Below are 18,355 nucleotides of genomic sequence, written 5' to 3' on the forward strand. Positions count from 1 at the left end.
CTACCCTTCAGAATCAAGATGTTTTTCTTGGTTCCAACACGAACTAAAATTAAATCATCAATAGATGAAGCCGGAGAAGGGTGGAAACTAGCTCTGAAGCAGATGGAAGATTTATCCTACTTCATTGCTTATAATTGAACTTTTGTTTTGTACATTGAGGAAGTTTTTCGCTTGAAACGCAAAATCCTAGCCAAGGATGGGAAACTCAGAAGGAAAAGAAATGTTTATTGGGCACAAAAAGAGGAAAGAACCTGAGGCTAGGCAGCATCAGCCTTATAAGATGGAAGCAGAGAGTGGCAGAGGCGGGCTAAACAGGAGTAAGAGCAGCAGCTTTGGAGATGAGGAAGTAGAGGAAGGTGCCTCGCCTGTGGGTGAAGAAGCAGCCGAAGTTGGAACCCACCACGCAATGCCATCCAGGCCCATACCTCATGTTAAACTCCTGCCACCGTCCCCCCCGGCATAAACAACATGGTAATTAATATTAATCCAGGATGCGAGTTGCGAAGAACAAAGAAAGGAACTGGAGGTGAATCAGAAGGGTTCTCACCTTTGAATTCTATGGTATAAAGGAGATGATGATTAGAGAGAGAGAGAGAGACCTTTTTGATGTGAGTGGCGCCGGCGATGCTTTTGCAATCGAGGACATCAAAGAGGTCGAGGGCTTGGGCGGCGCAGGACCTGGCCTGCAGCTGCATCTTTACGGGCATGTCGGTATCCTGGATCGATGCCTTCCCTTCCAACATCCTCTCTTTCTTTCTCTCTCCAAAACCAAGTTGAAACCCGATGCTTGGGAGGAAGTCGCCAGAGCCCTGTCCTTCTTATCACTCTAAAAGGGCTTCCAAATGTTGAGGAATCAACGAAAGGAAAACTACCAACCATAAAGCTTTATTGCCTTCCATGAATGCCTACCAAGGAACGAACAAAAGCCACCCTCTCTCTGCTCTTTTTGATTAAGACTCCCACTCTCTCTTTCTCAATGCTACCAGACAAACAAACGCTCCTCTCTCTCTCTCTCCGACGTGCCACTGCCAGCCACTTCCACGCGCAATAATGCTGCGGATAGAGGAGATGAGGCAATAAAATCAGTCGGCGTTTCATTGGATGAGATATAAAATATATTTTTAAAATTATTAAATCTTGTGGGCTCCAGGGATGACTAACGACTATACGGTCCACAAGGCAGGGTGCCCGCTAATCATAATCTCGCTTAGCCACTTTTCCGTTTCTTTTTTTTTCCACGAGCGTCATCAAGACATGCACGGTTATTCATCGAAATGATCTATCAAGTACCAAACCAAGCGAAGGGGGCCTTGTGAACATGAAGGAATATCACTACTTTTGCTCCATAATTATTACAATTAAACTATCTGGACGACGTATTAATTCAAATAGCTCCAGCAAAAGCGGTCGATGGGATGGATGATGGCCTTCGCAGTGAGAACGTCGCAGCACCCAATTGATAATTGAATGGTCGATTAAAAGTATAATAACGTGATTGCCATTCACTACCATTATTATTATTATGTCTTAATAGGTTGCACGCGAGTGCGCAACTCTTTTATGTGTTACTATCTTGAAATGAGTAGAAGAGCATATGAAAAAAGAATTCGCTCATCCACATGCAACTGGTTCATGAATCATTGCCCACATACATTCCAAGGGAGTTGTTCTATCAATCAAGATGTCCTTTTCATGAACTCTAGGATGGCTTAGAAAAGATGTCTTCGCGTTCGTGCATCCCACTCTTTATAATTCTTAAAAAGAAAAAAAAAAAAAATGAAACAGAATCACGGCATTAGATTTTACAGGATCCGAATGCGATGGTGTCAATCGTCCAAAGTCGAGCCATACGTTCCCAATATCATCTTTTGGATTTCAACATACGACATTAGCTGAAGTGGACCCCAACAATTTTCCGTGTGGAACCTGTATCATAGATGAAGCCAATAAGGTTGAACGGCAATATGGGATACCCTTTTTTTTTATTATTATTATTTTTTATTTTATTTTATTTTATTTTGGGTGGTGGTTCAGCATATATAATTTTGTAATGAGTGCAAAATCATAAAATAATTATTATTTTAATTTTTTATGCTCCGAAAAAAACATATGAATGCTTAGTATGATGAGATGGCACGTACTAATTTTGCAAACCATTTGTCCATTTGGGTAATCTAGCCCATTTCTCCCCATGCTCGGTCGAAAAGGGATGGTGATAACGAGGAGGTAGCAGCATAGAATTTAATTTTCATTTTCCACCCAAAAAAAATAACTGTACAAAGTCAAAATAGAGTCGTTCCGAAGCGGAACAAAGAAAGAAAAGGGGTACTTCGGTGGTTTTGGCGCTGGTGCTTTGCTTTCCTTTCACGTGCTTGCTTTCCTTTCACGTGAAGGGGAAAGAAAAATAACGGGTTTCAGGGGTAGCGAGATTCTTTGGGCACGAAGAACACATTGTTACATCCGATTGATCTATATATCCATAGTCTTTTAATATATATTTAATATTTATAAATTAATTTTTTATTTAAAAATTTTATATAATAATTTTTTTTTAAAAAAATTATAACATTCTGCATTATATTATAACATTTTTAAACCATAATATACAGATGTCGTAATTTTTTTCTAAAAGGACTGAAATATTTTCGTCATTCAAAATTTTCAAACGAAAAAAAACTAACCTGCAAAAATTAAATACGTATTAAAAAATGATTGGACAAAAATATCTATCTTATATTATGATATTCGAGATCATATTATAACATCGCAAGCTATATTATACCAAAGGATGTTATAATTTTTTTCAAAAAAAGAAAATATTTTTATCATACAAAATTTTTAAACGAAAAATCAATCTACAGACATTAAATGCACGTTGAAAATTGATGACTACGTAAATCAATCGAATAAGACGTGCACTCTACGTCGAATTTTCTACACCACCCATGGTGCATAAAAAATTTCCCTTCAAAGATATGTATAAATGAATTTTTAATAAAGCTGATCGTTAACCGCACATCGGACCAAAACTATATCCATTTTAGACAGACTACAAGTCAGGCCTATCTAAATCGATGTTTTCAGTGCCCAAGCCCAGCACACCACCAGTGCTAGTCTTTTAGTCTCATCTCGATTGAAAAATTTTTTGTGCACCATGGGCATAGACGGTGCAGAACTGCATGCACCATCCGTAATGATTGACTCATACAGAAAGTTGAAAGAAAAAAAAGAAAAAAAAAAAATCACCCACCACACCATAGCAAACCACCATGGGCGGCGCGTGCATTCTATGCCACCCACGGTGTACAAAGAATTTCTCAATCCCGATTTAGTTTGGTGACGCCCAACATGTACATAGGATTCGTATGCATGAGCTAAAAATAAAGAACCAGCTTCCATTCATGTCAAATTATGGACCGCACGTACATGACATGGACTTAGCAGTTCTGCTGAAAATTAATTAAAACGACGGATCTTATTCCACTAAGCATGATTTATTATCGATCTTCACATAAACATTAATATACTTAATATTCAAAAAATTAGAAATTGAACCTTCTAAAATAAACAAATCAATTTAGTAAAGAAGACTGCACCAGAAGCCAAGACACAGCCTTCCTACGTCCTTCCATTCTACCATTAAATCCAGATATCTGAAAGTCTTTTTTCAGGAGAAGAACCGACAACGATTTCTTTTTTTAAAAAAAAAAGTTTTCGACTCATATCACAACAAGAAATTCAATTGGTCTACATCTTGATCCTAATTGGATCGAAGTTTTTGAAATATTACTCATCTCAATGGTAGGTATCAAGCAGCCAAGCTAAGCCACATCTTGCAAATATCTAGAGCCCAACAATGATTTACACTAGTCAAGGAGAAAGGAAAAAGCTCAGATTTGGCTCGGCCTGGCTGCTTTGGCATATAGCAAGGCTAATGATCGAAGCATTTTCCACATCAAGAACAGGATAGAAACTCCAGGTAGAATTGAAAATAATCATTCAAATAAGAAACATAAGACAATCTAAACCATTAGTCTTTCATCATCTGTGTAACAAATATACCTGTATTAACCACAACTGATAAATGATCCCATTCCTTGTTGACAACTTGTGATAAAAAACAGGTCTGAAGCTGTCGGCTTAACTAAGTCATCAGAACATTAGTTCTGTGTCCAAGTGACCTGAATCCTTCAACTTGCTGCACTGATCATGTGGAGCTTCCAAACTTTGAGCTTTCTGCCAGCCACAAGTAACTTGCCGCAGTTACATGAAGTCTTCTTCCAGTTCTTGCAGGGATTTGTTGGTCGATGCAATCTGTTTGTTAGATGTCATCTTTTCTGACACCATCAGGCCCTTGTAGCTCCTTACCTCTGCCTGTCTCTCCTTCTCAAGCCTCTCCATCTCCTCTCTCCGTTTCTGCAAATGTCGGGATCACAAATGAGCTTTCTAGAGAATTATTTATTTACTGCTGGCTTTTTTCCCCTATAAAAGGTTGTGATCGTCCTCTTCAAAATAAAGCATCATCCAAGTTTTTTTTCCAAATAAGATGGGGTTTGCTATCACTCAAAACTCTAAATCAAGAAGGTTCCACGAAAGGATCAGATAATCTTTATGACAGTAGGTCAAGTTGATGTTAAATCTGTGATAATTGGTCTGCCAAATTCCTCACCAGGTCAACTTAAGAGAGAAGTCTGACAATGAAAACTAGACGCTAGTTGACACGAAGGGGCAACAGTCTTACTGGTCACTGCTTATGCTCATCCAACCAAGGAGCATCCAACCCTTCAAAGTTCACTCGGACTTGGGAAGGACCAAATAATTAATTATTAAAATATCACAGCAAGATCCTCCTTAAACATGTCTCTTCTAAGAGCCATGTTTGATATTGATCTTAGTCAACAATTATAATGTTTTCCAAAGATTTTCTTGTTGAACTACTTAACGTCTTTGTGGTAAAAAGGGACTCAAGGACATACTTTCTCTCTTAACTGAAGCTTTCTTTCTGCCTTTTCAGCTGCATTAACAGCTTCTCGCTCAGCTGCACAAGGAAACAGGTACAAATAAATTATCATATGTTTTAAGTATAGCATAACTATTATATAACCCAAAGATGCAGAGGAAAGTCCAAGAAAAGCCATCAATTTTTTGTGTGAAAACAAAGGATAGCAGCTATTTCTACTTTTAAGATTATAAGAATTAAATGTGTGTTGGGGGGGGGGGTTCAACATACTCCAACTATAAACTGGTACAGCAAAAGTTCTCATTCTTTAGATTCAGATCATATTCCATTCATGCTTTCTTGACCCATTTCAATCACTGACATCACACTTAGAGTATGAACAAGAAGGCCTCATTAACTAAAAAGTTGTATCACAACTTAAGCAAAATCATATGTAAAACTTAAGCAAGATTGAGTAAATTAGTATTATGCATTATACTTGATTATGTTGTGTTAAACATATTTATGAATGATAAAATTCTAAGAGAGTATTTTTTCTCCATGGGATCAAATGATCTAGCACCATCATGCACAGTCACAGGATATGAAATTATAAATTGCCTATTTACAAACCTCAAAGCATAACAATCCCCTCTGGCAAGTTTTCTCCTAAGAATTATATGGATATTAACGATAGATATTTCCATGCTATGACATCATGCTTTATTATTTTGTTGGATTGGGTTGGTTTTGAATGGTGGGTTATTTTATGTCTTTGGGATGGGGGGGGGGTTCCAGGGTGGGGGGCATACATGATTTGTAGCATGCTCCATAAAATGTGTGCTTATCAGTTCATATATGCATCACCTGGCATCAGCTACTAGGCATTCTATCAAGTCATAACAAACGATATCAGGTAATACAGGGCAACATATGGTTGGTCCACAGATGCAAATGCACAATGTGCACACCCACTAAATTGCATCTTCATGTTAGTTTTCAGGCTTAGGGCTATTTGAAAGTACACCACATAACAGGAATGATCTATCAACAACCAGCACAAGTCGTCACCACCCTTAGAATGATAGATTTACCTAGCTAGATCCAACAGCATAATGAGTGTTCAAGGCATACCTACCTCCACCAGAGAGGAAGTCGAAGTAGTTTAGATGAAAAAATAATTAGAAAATCATATTGTACTTTAGTCAGTCGTTCTTTAGCTTTCTAAACAATGGTACCATGCCAACCTTGGACAGGCACAAACTAGCTAAAATAATGTTTAATCCTTGGCTTATAGTACTATTTTCATTAGACATAAGCCTGCTTAATGACCTGTCCATGACTGAACTATTTGACATTTTTACAGCTTCAACTTCAATCCACTCTTTCCTTCTCTTTTGTTTTAGGGAGTACACCAGCATTTGCAGGGATTTCCGAGTCCCTTTATAATCTGCAATATTAATTGTAATGATGTCATGTCTTTCTTAGTAGAGAAGCAATGATGGTTACCCGAAGACATCTTCCTCCTATTATTTCAAAATTTCATAAGCCTCCAGCCTGCTACACAAGAGTGCAGACAAAGATAGTATTCAACTTGTTTACATCATTATATATTACTGGCAAGATACTTCCCTCGTATCTTCATACAATGGATATATATTAACCATTGTGGTCTAGAGGTGCTGATCCAAATAGTAGTGTTAGGTCTGCAGATATCCTATGGGTTCTATGCCTTACATAAAATAATGGTCACCGAGCTTTTAAGTGTAGATACGGGAATTAAGAAATAAGACATCACATAATATAAGGATATAATTTATGTGATGGTGTATAGAGAATTAAAAAAATCTGAGATTGCATAATGCAAATAAAAAAAGATAGAACTTGGCAAATGTAAATTGACAAAACACTGTTATATCTCCATCACGATATAACGTAGCAGCTAATTGAAGGCTATATTAATTTTCAAAAATGAAAAGAAAGGTTGGACCAAGAAAATCTAAATACTGGTGTTTAATGGATTTAGCATGACCCAATATGAGAATGGTAGGACATAATAAGCCACACCCAGCTAGCACTGATAAGGTTGTTTTATATTTGAATAACTCCTGCCTGTTGGATTGCATAACTATAACCCTATTTATACAGATAATTATTTATGATGTCAGTTCTTGCTATAACAGTCAAATTCTCACAATGCCCTTGTTATTGTATGTTTAAGGCGTTTCCATACACATCAAACAATTTGATTCTTGTACATACCGACAAAAACTTTGACTCTTTTGATTAATAAGCCAGTATCCATTAGCACAAGTACAAGTGACAACTAGATACAAAAATGAACTACATCTGCCTGTTGATGGCAAAACAAAACAACACATAAACATGTGCAAAATATGTTTATTATAATAACATCTCAAACAATTCTTCAAAAATATGGAGAAACGATCTTGCAATATGCTACTCACTTTGTTTATTTGTTTTGGATTAAGTAACTCCCATTTTCATGCATATGTATCAAGATCAGCTTTAATGTAGAAGGTCTCACACTGGCTTCATGATGAAACAAATCCAATCAAATATAGTTAACAGTATTGCGCACATGATATGCACGTGGTGTGGTAAAGAAGAGGAAGGATGTAATAATTGGTAGATCATGGAGACCCCACGAAAGTTATAAGCTGATGCATGTTCATCTATTGAACAAAACAAATATATAGCATGGAAACATATGGTTTTTTAATTAATAAGTAAGGCTGCATTCCTAAACTGTTTGTTTTAAAATTTAAAATGTAAGCGGTCTTCCATAGATCAAAAGCCTATCAAAATGTTGCATGTAAGTAACAATATTTTATCGATACTTTGATTCTAATATTTAGAGATAATATATCTTAAATGCATTTAAGTTAAATACTAAAAGTAAGAGCTTATTTAGTAGTTCAAGCATTTGCTAACGAGTGAATGCAAGCACTGATCAGTCATTTGTACTTGAAATGCTTTACAGTCTCATGTCAGCATCCACATAAGGCATTTCATATCATTTACGACTGACTTGAAATAATTTGAAAGATCATGCGGTATTACTATAAAAGAGATTTCATCATGATTTCTCAAACAAGTGTTACAAGAACTGTAATGTTCTTACCTTTCAAGTCTGGCTTTCTCTCCACCTTCGTCTTGTTCAACCTGTTAACAATCTCATTTATGCGTTTATCTACCTTTACAGTACGGACCTGTAAATAAATAATTAGGTCACTTAGAACAGATGCCCGGGGGAAGGCTCTGCTAAGAAATATATCACATTATTTAAAGAAGTTTCACAGAACAATTAAAGAATATTTTCAGCAAAGTGTATCTTACCTTCATTAGTGACAATAAAGTTACTAAAATATAAACCATTACTATTAAAATGAGTGCTCATAGCTATATAAAAATGATCATAAGTCAAAAAAAAAAAAAAGTAGCAGGCTAAATCAAAGTCATACAACCAACAATGAACAGCATCACAAGGCAAAACCAAACATGAGGGACTGATGAGCTCCTTATGTGTTGCTCAAAAACACCGAGCATACCAAAACATCCATAAATTACACTTCCCTCTCTATATTATCTGCTCTAATTGCACAGTGAATAAACTTGGGAGATTTTTTTTTAATGACTATAATAACACCAGTCTAATCAGAGAGCATTATCACAAATAAGAAAGAGAAGGGGCTGACATAGGACGCTTAAAAGTTCTAGTTGTTGTCCATTCTGAGCCAGGGAAGAAAGGGTGAGAACTGATCTTATGCCAACACTGTGTGCAGCAGCAGTGGCAGTTAAATTTTAATTTCCTCAATCAAGCAAGCGACAAGCCCCAACTCATCTGGAGGGAAAACTGAGATAACTCAAACAGAAATGGGAGAAAACAACTTAGATAAACTTTTGTTGGCAGGCAAGTTGGCAAAGGAATCGAATACCCAAATTATGAAAGAAGATTAGGAATTACACATATAAAATAAATAGATAAAAGGAAATACCAGTAATAACTAATAAGTGCTATCACTAGAAAGTTCATTCTAATGAAAACAAAAAAAATGATTCATTATTCTGAAACCCAATCATCAGTTCAAGGTTTGCTAGTACATTTCAGGTTGTAACTACTGAAAATGGATAAAATAAATAAACCTGCGCCTCAAGGAGAAAGTTTGCCAGTCAAGTTTCAAGATAAATCATAACTTCAGCACTGTAGAGGAAGGTTGCACCAATGTGCAATCCTCATGTTTTATTTTGGCCATTCCAAGACTTTTAAGGACTCAGGTTGCAATGTTATATAAAGCAGAGGTTAATTCCAAAAAGATAAACTTATTAGAATAAGAATAAGACTTAAGTAATGATGTATCAAACAATTAAAATAAAAAATAAAATAAAATAAAGTTTGAACCGCCATCAGCTTAGCAAGTTTTGGTGAATGACCATGTCCAAGAAGTCAGAAGTCACATAATTCAAGTAGTGCCTGTGATGCTGCAACAAGGTCAAAAGATTATACACAGAGATGACTCACCATCTTAGGATTGTGGAAACCAACTTGACCAACATCCATTGAAGGAGTTTTCTTCAAATTATACCACGGAGTATAAACAACATCAACGTTGTTCACTTTATTGCCTGCACAAATATAAACAGGATACAAAGGAAACAGCTAGCTTGAATTGCCAGAAGACGACAAAAAGTCAGCATACAGGGATCAGATACAAAAAAAAGTGGCACTAGAAAAGTGGAAAAACCACCAAAGCACAGCTATATCTTGACAATTGCATTTGATACAACAAATATTAGCTGGATATTACCTTGAATCGAATTGGCTTTAACGAGCTGGGCACAATCTTCCAGCAGACCTTCACTTATATCATCAATAGTCTGACCTTTTTTCAATCTGAGATAAACATGAGCAGAGGACATTTTATCCACATGAAACCTGCAGTCATGACTGACCCAGTAAGATAACTTGTAAACACAAGACATGCTAGATGCTGAAGAAGTAACAGTCTACAAGTATTCTAAGACCTCAAAAAAATGCTTATGCACAACGTAAAACATTGGAGATCCAGAACACAGTCTCGAATGTAAAGAAATAAATCAAAAAAAATAAGCTGTTCATCTATATTTATGAATGTAATAAATTACCAAAATAAAAACAGACGTGGTAAAAATTAGGGAGGGCCACATTTTAGGCACAAGTAAATTTCTGGCAGAGAATGCATAAATTGAACCAAGAAATCAGGGTGTCATATGCATTATTCACGAAAAAAAGCGAGGGACTAAGTACCAAGAAAAACAGAAGAGAGTGTTGAACAATGTAGTCCCTCATAACAGGATCTATGGTAGAGAAAAAAACACTAATGTGGCATAAACTCCTCAAATAACAACCATAAACCCCATCACATAGTACTAGGAGGATAAGTCACAACTCGCAAAATCTTCGCCCTAGAAGCACCTCTACAACACCCAACTATAAGTTTAAATTTCCCATTTGTCTCTCCATTTTTCTGCAGTAAATGTGCACCAGCGCTGCACAAAGCACCACAAGGCACAAGGAAGACAGTGAAGCAGCATAGCCTTGCTATTCACAAAGGAGGGAGATCAAAAAGGTGAGCAGCGAACTAGAAGGCAACAGGCTAAGGAGGGTTAATTTATTGACATTGTAGATAATATGAAGGTTGAGGAGGCACAAGCAAAGGAAGGTGATCATGGGAAGGATGAGGAGATAAGCAGTGACAAAGGGCATAAAGGAGGCTGGGTTAGCAATGGAGGCAACACAAGGGAGCTACACTAGCAGGAGGAGGAAAAACAGGCTAGGGTGGAGAAGACGTGAAACTATGGAAGTAGGTGTCCTAGTAGGGATGTTGGATGTCCTTGCATGACCAATCCATTTGAAGGTGAGATTTGTTTAGCAAGATGTAGGGTACAAGGGACAAGAGCTTGTAGCATTTGAATTTTTAACTAGGCATTTCTAGCCCCTAGCCCACCTTTGGGTAGGCCTAGGTTGTAAGATTTGCCCGAATCAAGTTCTCAACTCAATCGTAACTTAGAATGGGCTCAGGTTTACTACATTTAGCCCAACCAGGCAAAAATCATACAATAATATAATAAACATAAATATTTCATATAATATAACATATGTTACATTCTTAAACCCTAAAGCTACATAAAGATTAAAGGCCAAACCCTCTGCCAACCTTTCTCTGAATCATTTCCCCCTTCCTCCTCTATTTTCTCCACCAAGACTATCTTCTCTAATCCCTGTTCTCTCCAGCAAGGCTACGTCTTCTCCAATCCCACCAAGCGCATCCTCCTCTTCTCTCTTTTACTCATCACTCATGCTATCATCACTATAGTTGGACCAAGAAACCACCTTCCCTTTCTTCCTCTCACCATCACCAAATTGTGCCCACCCTCATTCCCTTTCTCCCTACCTGGCATAGCTACCACTTAATCAATCATCACTACATAGAATCATTGCCACAAGGCCCACAATGGAGCTACCAAAATTACCTCCTCTCCCCTACTTTCCACATGGAATCCTAGTCTATGGAAGAAAACATGAATATCTGGGTTGAGCTAGGTCAAGTCCAGTGATCAACCCATCCTTTAGAAATGCCAAATTTATATTTTCTCTAGCATAAATTCTCATCTTGATAAGTATGTCACCATGTTCTGCACAAAAATATACCAGTTATAGCATATTATTTGTTCCCTGCCCGGATAAAGAAGTGAATGAGCATAGCCAAACACATGGAACCCTAACTAGTACCTCCAAATCAGAACATCTGTTCTATTATTCCCAAACTACCAATAAAACCAATAGAAGTAGTATTTTCTTCTTCAGTTTTAAATGTAAATAAACAGAATATCACTAAATTATGTCAAGCATGCTTTATTGCTTATCAAGTGATCACCCTTGTGGCTTCAAGAAAGCAAACCTTAATGACCGCTCAAACCCAAAGCACAGCTCCCCTTAATATGTGATCAAGAAAAAAGGTATAACGATGTATAGTGAAAGAAATCAGAATGGGTCGGAAGGATATTGCTTAATGACCAAAAGGAAGAACTCCTGTGGATTTGGATAATGGATACATGGGGCAACCTTGACAGCAAACTGAAAATAAAATATTAACACTGACAATGCTAAGAACCAAAAACGTGCTGCACGAATCCTATATCAGAGAATAAACACAACGAAAAGGAAATGGCAAGAAAATACAATTCAAAGAACAAATCTTTGAACGGAAATTAGGGAGTTTACCAAGAAATCGTCACGTTCAGATAGAGAATCAACAGAAATTGTAACGAGAAAATAAGAAATCTGCGACAAAAGGAGTCAGATCAAGGTAAAGAAATTACCATATATCCTCAGGAAACCCGTACTTGATGAGCTCCTCGTTCTCGTACTTGTCCAACCCCATGAAGATGGTATAATCACCCACTTCAGGCCGCGCCTTGAAGTAGAAAACCATCTCCTCCTACCCCTAACCAGGACGCGGAGATTTAGGGTTTCGGCGCTCCCTTCAGATGCAACGAGAAGATCTCGAATTGGAAACTAGGGCTTGAGGCGACGACGGAGTATACTTATTGCGTGCAATCGATCAAATTCATGAAGTGGAAGGTGGGATTCTGAATTGATTCGACACTAGGGCTTCCTTGGACTGGAGGAGATTTCGAGGGAAATTTCTTGTCTGCGGTCAAGAATCGGACGAAATTAGGATCGCGTAAGTCGGCCCGGGAAATCGAGTTCCGTTTTATATGTGTTGATGTCTATGGAACTTGTCGACGGTTTCCTAATCCCAGACCGCAAACTACTGGTAATTCTTTGTACACCAGAGAGTAATTTTTGCACACGGTATGTGGTGTAAAAAAAATATGGGTGCTTTTGGTTACACTTTTTGATTTTTAATTTTTAATTTTTTAAAAATATTTTTTTTATTTTTTATTTTTATTATTAAATAAAAAATAAAAAAATATATTTAATAACTATGTTGTTATAAAGTAAAAAGTAACATTTGAAAATAGCAGATAAAGAGCTCCATGAGAGAGGAAGGTTCAGAAAGGAAGAAAGAAAGAGATAGGAAGGTGAAAAGCTCAACGAGGGAGAAGATTTCGGGCTCTTTATTTTTTGATTCAGCGTTTTAGAGATGCGAAAGTAAAAAAAAAAAAAATAATAAAAAAATAAGTTTTAAAAATCAAATATTTTTTATTTTACATATAAAGTGATTATTTTGATTTTGTTTTTTGCTTTTCATAATGTTACCAAATATTTTTTTTATTTTTATTTTTTAAAAATTAAAAAATAAAAATATATATATATTTTTAATGGCTAACCAAATATATCCTATATCGTCCCATCTGATTAGATCACATAACTACTATTTTTTAATACATATTTAATATTCATAGTTTTATTTTTTATTTAAAAATTTGAATGATGAAAATAATCCTCTTCTTCTAAAAAAATTATGACATTCTATATTCATATTATGTCAAATTATAATTTTTTATTTATAATTTGATCACGGAATGTCATAACGAAGGAAGAGATATTTTCGTGATTTAAAAATTTCATAAAATTTTAATAACAAAAATATCTTTCATTCTTTATGTTTTTAAAAAAAAATTATGGCTTTCTATGTGCAGGATATCATAATATAGCTACAGGATATTATAATTTTTTCAAAATATAAGAAGAATTTTTATCATTCAAAATTAAAAAAAAAAAATAAAGGTATTAAATGCACATTGAAAAATAGTGGCTATGTGCTTCAATGTGGTTAGATGGTGTGCTCCGCATGTGATGTAGAAAGATTTTCTCTCAGCCTTTGACTCAGAAACTCCCACCACTTCATGAAAAATTATTTACAATCCTTGATTTAATGGTGAAGTGCTCCACTCTGAATTGCAGAATGTCATTCGGTATGCATCCTGCGGGGATTTTTTTTTTCAAAAAATTAAGGAAGATTGTTTATCTTTACTTACAGTAGTACATTTTTTTCTAAATAATAGTAAATTACTTATAATTATCTTGATTACAACTTAATTCTATATTTGGTTGAAGTTATAAGAGGATGAATGGATAAGATTGAAAGGATGGATAGCTTCCGTCCATCATTTGATTCAAAAAAATTATAAGGAGGATGAATGAAAAAAAGGAGTTATCCATCCATCCTAATCCAACAATTTACATCTTTTCAAATTAGAAGGATGCAAGAAATGATGAATGAAGCATTGATGGGTGGATTTTTGTATTGATAAAATTATCCATCATTAATTTTGTTAATAAAACTATAATATTTATATATCTTTTATTCATATTATTTATATATATTTTTATATATACTATTAATCATATACTATTAAATTTTATTACTAATTATTTTAATTTTAGTATATAATATCAATAATTATAATTAAATAATAAAATTATCTTCTATTTCTCTATTTTTATTTACTATTTTTAATTAGCTATTTGTATAATATTAATTAACTATTTAAATTAAAATTAAAATTAATTAGTTATTTATATAATTAATATATATATATTTAAATTATTAATAATAATTTATTAAATTATTTATTAAATTAAATTAAATATTTATATAATTTTATATATAATTATAAATTATAATAATTACAAGTTTATATATTGTTTACTTCTTTAGTATAAATATATATTATAAATTAATAATAATAATATTTTTATCAAATAATAATTTAATAAAAATGTTCTATAAATATCATCCATCCTTTCTTTCATTCTTCCTATACCAAACAGAAGAAGGAATCATTTACATCCATTCTTTCATATTTTATTAAATATATAAAAAGATGAATAGAAGATTCATCTTTCTTTCAATCCATCCTTCGTACCAAACAGAGAGTTATAAAGCTATGTATGAAGTTGACTTAATATACATCTTGTATGATTTTAGATAGAGGACTGCTTAACTATCAGAATTTTCAATGCCTCAAATATCAAATAATTATGGCATCTTTCACTTGGAGGAAAGAATGAAATAAAATGATTTTTTTAAAAAGGAGTACCAAAAATCCATTATTTCATCTTTTCATCTTATTTTACGTTGGCTATGCATGCATAGGCTCAGGAGACAGATTCGGATACCTATTATCCTTTGAAGGAGATTGGGAGACCTATTATTTTTTTTAAGGATCTCCCAGACAAAGAGGTGATGGGGTGTATTCATGAGTCTTTTTTTTATAATTGAACTAAACTCGTAAACCTTACCCCATCATATTGATTTTTGGTACGTTAGCTAGGTGGTGACTCCAAATCAAATGGTGAATTATAGGAAGTGTCTCAAAAAAACAAACAATCTATGTGCTTTTGTCTTGTTGGTCGAAATTTTAAGAGCAGCATCAATGAGTTAAGATGATTAGAGACCTTGAAGCAAGACAACCAAATTGCACCTAGATATAAAAGAGATCTGTGTGAGTTAACGAGCTGTAATGGGCTGGCCTGTTTATGACTTAACCTCATGCATCATACATCTAGATCGGCATGTCAAATTGATGAGTTCGGGCATACATTGTTTTCATTATTTTCTAAATGCATTTGATTTTGCAGTCAAGGTTGGAATTGAAATTAAAATAGATTGGAATAAGAATTAGAATGACTGTATCTCCTAATATATTTGGTTTCCGATTAAAATTAAAATCTGAATGGGATTTAAATATCAAAAAAAAAAAGGATTGGATTTTAGGGAAGGAAAGCATTTTCATTCTATCTATAATCAGAATGGAAATAGGACTTCTTCCAATCAAATAGTTAAAATAGAAATTACCCATTCTCATTTTTATTCTACAATCCAACTCCTCTAATCAAACATATCTTTTATGTATTTCAACATATCAATGCAACAGAAACTTTCAAATTTTGTATCTCATCGATGCATATGTTAAAGATCACTAAATTATATTAATTTTTATTTTTAAAAATTTTTAGACATGTAGATTATAATTAATGGCGTGGATCCTCTGTGTCCGATTACTTTGGATTTGATACCCTTTTTTCTCAAGGACAACATAAGACATCTCTCTCCCTCTCCATTTCGTTCTCAGAAAATGAAAAGAAAAAACGTTGAGAATGGAGAAGACGAACCTTTGGAAACTATAGAAATTTTTTGTGCACCACCCACGGCATAGAAAATCTAACATAGAGCGCACCGCTTCATCCTATTGGATTACGTAGTCATTATTTTTCAATACATATTTAATATCCATAGTTTTACTTTTCATTTGAAATTTTAAATGACGAAAATATCTTTTTTAAAAATTATGATATCTTATCTTAAAAATTATGATATTTTTTTATAAAAAATATAACACCTCTTTCTTTTCGAAAAAATTATGATATCTTGTGCTGATATTATGGTATCTTATATTAAAATTATGATTTTCTGTATAGAATATCATAATTTTTTTCATAGAATATCATAATTTTTATGAAGAGATATCATAATTCTGTAAAGGGGTGTCATAATTTTTTTGAAAGAGAAAGGGTGCTATAATTTTTTTAAAAAGATATTATAATTTTTAAGAAGTATATTTTTATCGTTCAAAATTTCAAACGAAAAAATAGGATGGTGCATAAAAAATTTCTCGAAAATAATTAGCCTAAGCTAACCCCAACTTGCATCTAGCCAGCCCAACCCAAGACACTTTTGGGTTCAGATTGTGTCTTCCGCACGAAAGCATGATTGATCCTCCTTCATGATCGACCACTGAACCGCGCTTTGCACCGATCTCCAAGTACGCCGGACCCCTTCGGCCATCCACCTACGCGGCTCCTGAAGCGACCATTCCAACGGTGGATCGTCTGGTCGGGAAACTTTCCCGCGCTGTCCACCAATTTCAATTTCGTTCGCCGCGATAGGAACGGCGAACTTAGAACATGGCTACAAGCCTATACTTTTTTTTTTTTTTTTGTGTAAATGTGGTCTATATATATCAAATCCTGTCCGATTCTGCGTGACGTGAGAGGTTCTGAGAGACTGCATAAATGGACGGATGTGATTATTTAACGGGCATAACAGATGGCCCATAACATCCCTACGATAATATCTATGAGGCATTTTTTTTGTTTTTAATATGGTCTAATATCAAATCCTGTCCGTTTCAGCGTGACGTGACGTAAGATACACCAAGGCTCTGGGAGAGCGCATAAATGGACGGATGTGATTATTTAACTAGGCACAACGGATGGCCCATAGCATCCCAACGATTATATCTATACGCCTTATACGAACGCCTCTTGATGCGATAGCTTGCATCATGCGCATCCGAGAGGACCGACCGTCATCAGCCTTCTATAAATACCGGCCGTGCTCGTCGACTTCTTCTCGTTTGATTGAGACCGCGCAACGGTGAGCGCGTAGGAACCAGCTATATATATATATATATAGAGAGAGAGAGAGAGAGAAAGAGTAAGAGTAGGAACCAGCTAAGGCCTAGTCAACTATGATATGTTTATTTCATTTGATCAAATTTTAGAACTAAAAAGTGTAGAAAGAGCAGGAGATTAGTTCATTTTTCCTTCTTTGATGCAATGAAGGAAAATAATGACTGATAAAATTGGATGTAGGTCGATTGACGTATCCAGATCCTTTTTGTTGTTTTTAGACTTGTAACTTTGCATCCATCTTATGTGATACAAACTAGATAGTTGATGTTTCCGATCCAGGACCGATGCTGTGGTTGGTTTCTTATCCATTAATCAAAGGTGCATTTGGTTATATTTTTTTATTTTTAATTTTCAAAAAAATATTTTTTATATTTTATATTTTTTTTATTGAGTATAAATAAAAAAATATGTTTGGTAACTACATTGTCATAAACCAAAAAGCAACGTTTGGAGATGACAGATGAATAGCTCGACGAGAGAGAAAGATTCAAGAAGGGAGGGAGAAGAAGACGGAGAGGTGATGAGCTTGAGAAAAGAGAAGGATTCGGCCTCTTTACTTTTTGGTTTGGCATTTTAGACTTGAGCAAGCAAAAAAAAAAATAGAAAAATAAATTTTAAAAAATAAAAATTTTTTGTTTTATAAATAAAATAATTATTTTGATTATTTTGATTTTGATTTTTTGTTTTTTATGATGTTACCATATATTATTTTTTGATTTTTATTTTTTAAAAATAAAAAAATAAAAAAAAAATATATATTTTTTCAATGCCTAACCAAACGCACCCTAATATTATTTCTTCTCCGCATATATCGTTATGCTTCCTTTGTTTAGGTTTATTGCCGTATGTGCAATGAATGTGTCTATACTAGTGAAAAAGTATGATACTGATCAGTTAAAGGTTGTTGAAAAGCTTTTCATTGGATGTGCACCAAGCAAATTTGGACTTCCAACCACCATAAAATT

The 18,355-nt window shown here is 34.6% G+C and overlaps 2 protein-coding genes across 2 annotated transcripts; both read right to left on the minus strand.

Annotated features, from left to right (window-relative positions):
• Nucleotides 1-94: 94 nt before the first annotated feature.
• On the minus strand, nucleotides 95-990 carry LOC114913980 (uncharacterized). The gene is made up of 2 exons (XM_073254459.1): nucleotides 600-990; nucleotides 95-439 (listed from the first exon to the last, which is right to left on the minus strand). Exons 1-2 carry the CDS (start codon nucleotides 741-743, stop codon nucleotides 308-310), a joined length of 276 nt encoding a protein of 91 aa, XP_073110560.1. The 5' UTR covers nucleotides 744-990; the 3' UTR covers nucleotides 95-307.
• Nucleotides 991-3,955: 2,965 nt separating this feature from the next.
• LOC105040824 (uncharacterized) lies at nucleotides 3,956-12,744 on the minus strand. Its single transcript, XM_073254457.1, has 6 exons — nucleotides 12,323-12,744; nucleotides 9,769-9,896; nucleotides 9,483-9,586; nucleotides 8,085-8,172; nucleotides 4,977-5,038; nucleotides 3,956-4,416 (listed from the first exon to the last, which is right to left on the minus strand). The coding sequence occupies exons 1-6, from the start codon at nucleotides 12,433-12,435 to the stop codon at nucleotides 4,264-4,266; spliced, it is 648 nt and encodes a 215-aa protein (XP_073110558.1). The 5' UTR covers nucleotides 12,436-12,744; the 3' UTR covers nucleotides 3,956-4,263.
• Between the last annotated feature and the right edge of the window lie 5,611 nt (nucleotides 12,745-18,355).

The sequence above is a fragment of the Elaeis guineensis genome, chromosome 3 (assembly GCF_000442705.2).
Source record: "Elaeis guineensis isolate ETL-2024a chromosome 3, EG11, whole genome shotgun sequence".
NCBI lineage: Eukaryota > Viridiplantae > Streptophyta > Magnoliopsida > Arecales > Arecaceae > Elaeis > Elaeis guineensis.

Coding starts and splice junctions, on each gene's coding strand:
- LOC105040824 (XM_073254457.1), bottom strand. CDS start 12,435: ATGGTTTTCTACTTCAAGGCGCGGCCTGAAGTGGGTGATTATACCATC. Junction 8,173..9,482: donor GTTTCCACAATCCTAAGATG/GTGAGTCATCTC, acceptor ATTTATTTACAG/GTCCGTACTGTAAAGGTAGA. Junction 4,417..4,976: donor AGCTTCAGTTAAGAGAGAAA/GTATGTCCTTGA, acceptor CGACATTTGCAG/AAACGGAGAGAGGAGATGGA.
- LOC114913980 (XM_073254459.1), bottom strand. CDS start 743: ATGTTGGAAGGGAAGGCATCGATCCAGGATACCGACATGCCCGTAAAG. Junction 440..599: donor GCGCCACTCACATCAAAAAG/GTCTCTCTCTCT, acceptor GGACGGTGGCAG/GAGTTTAACATGAGGTATGG.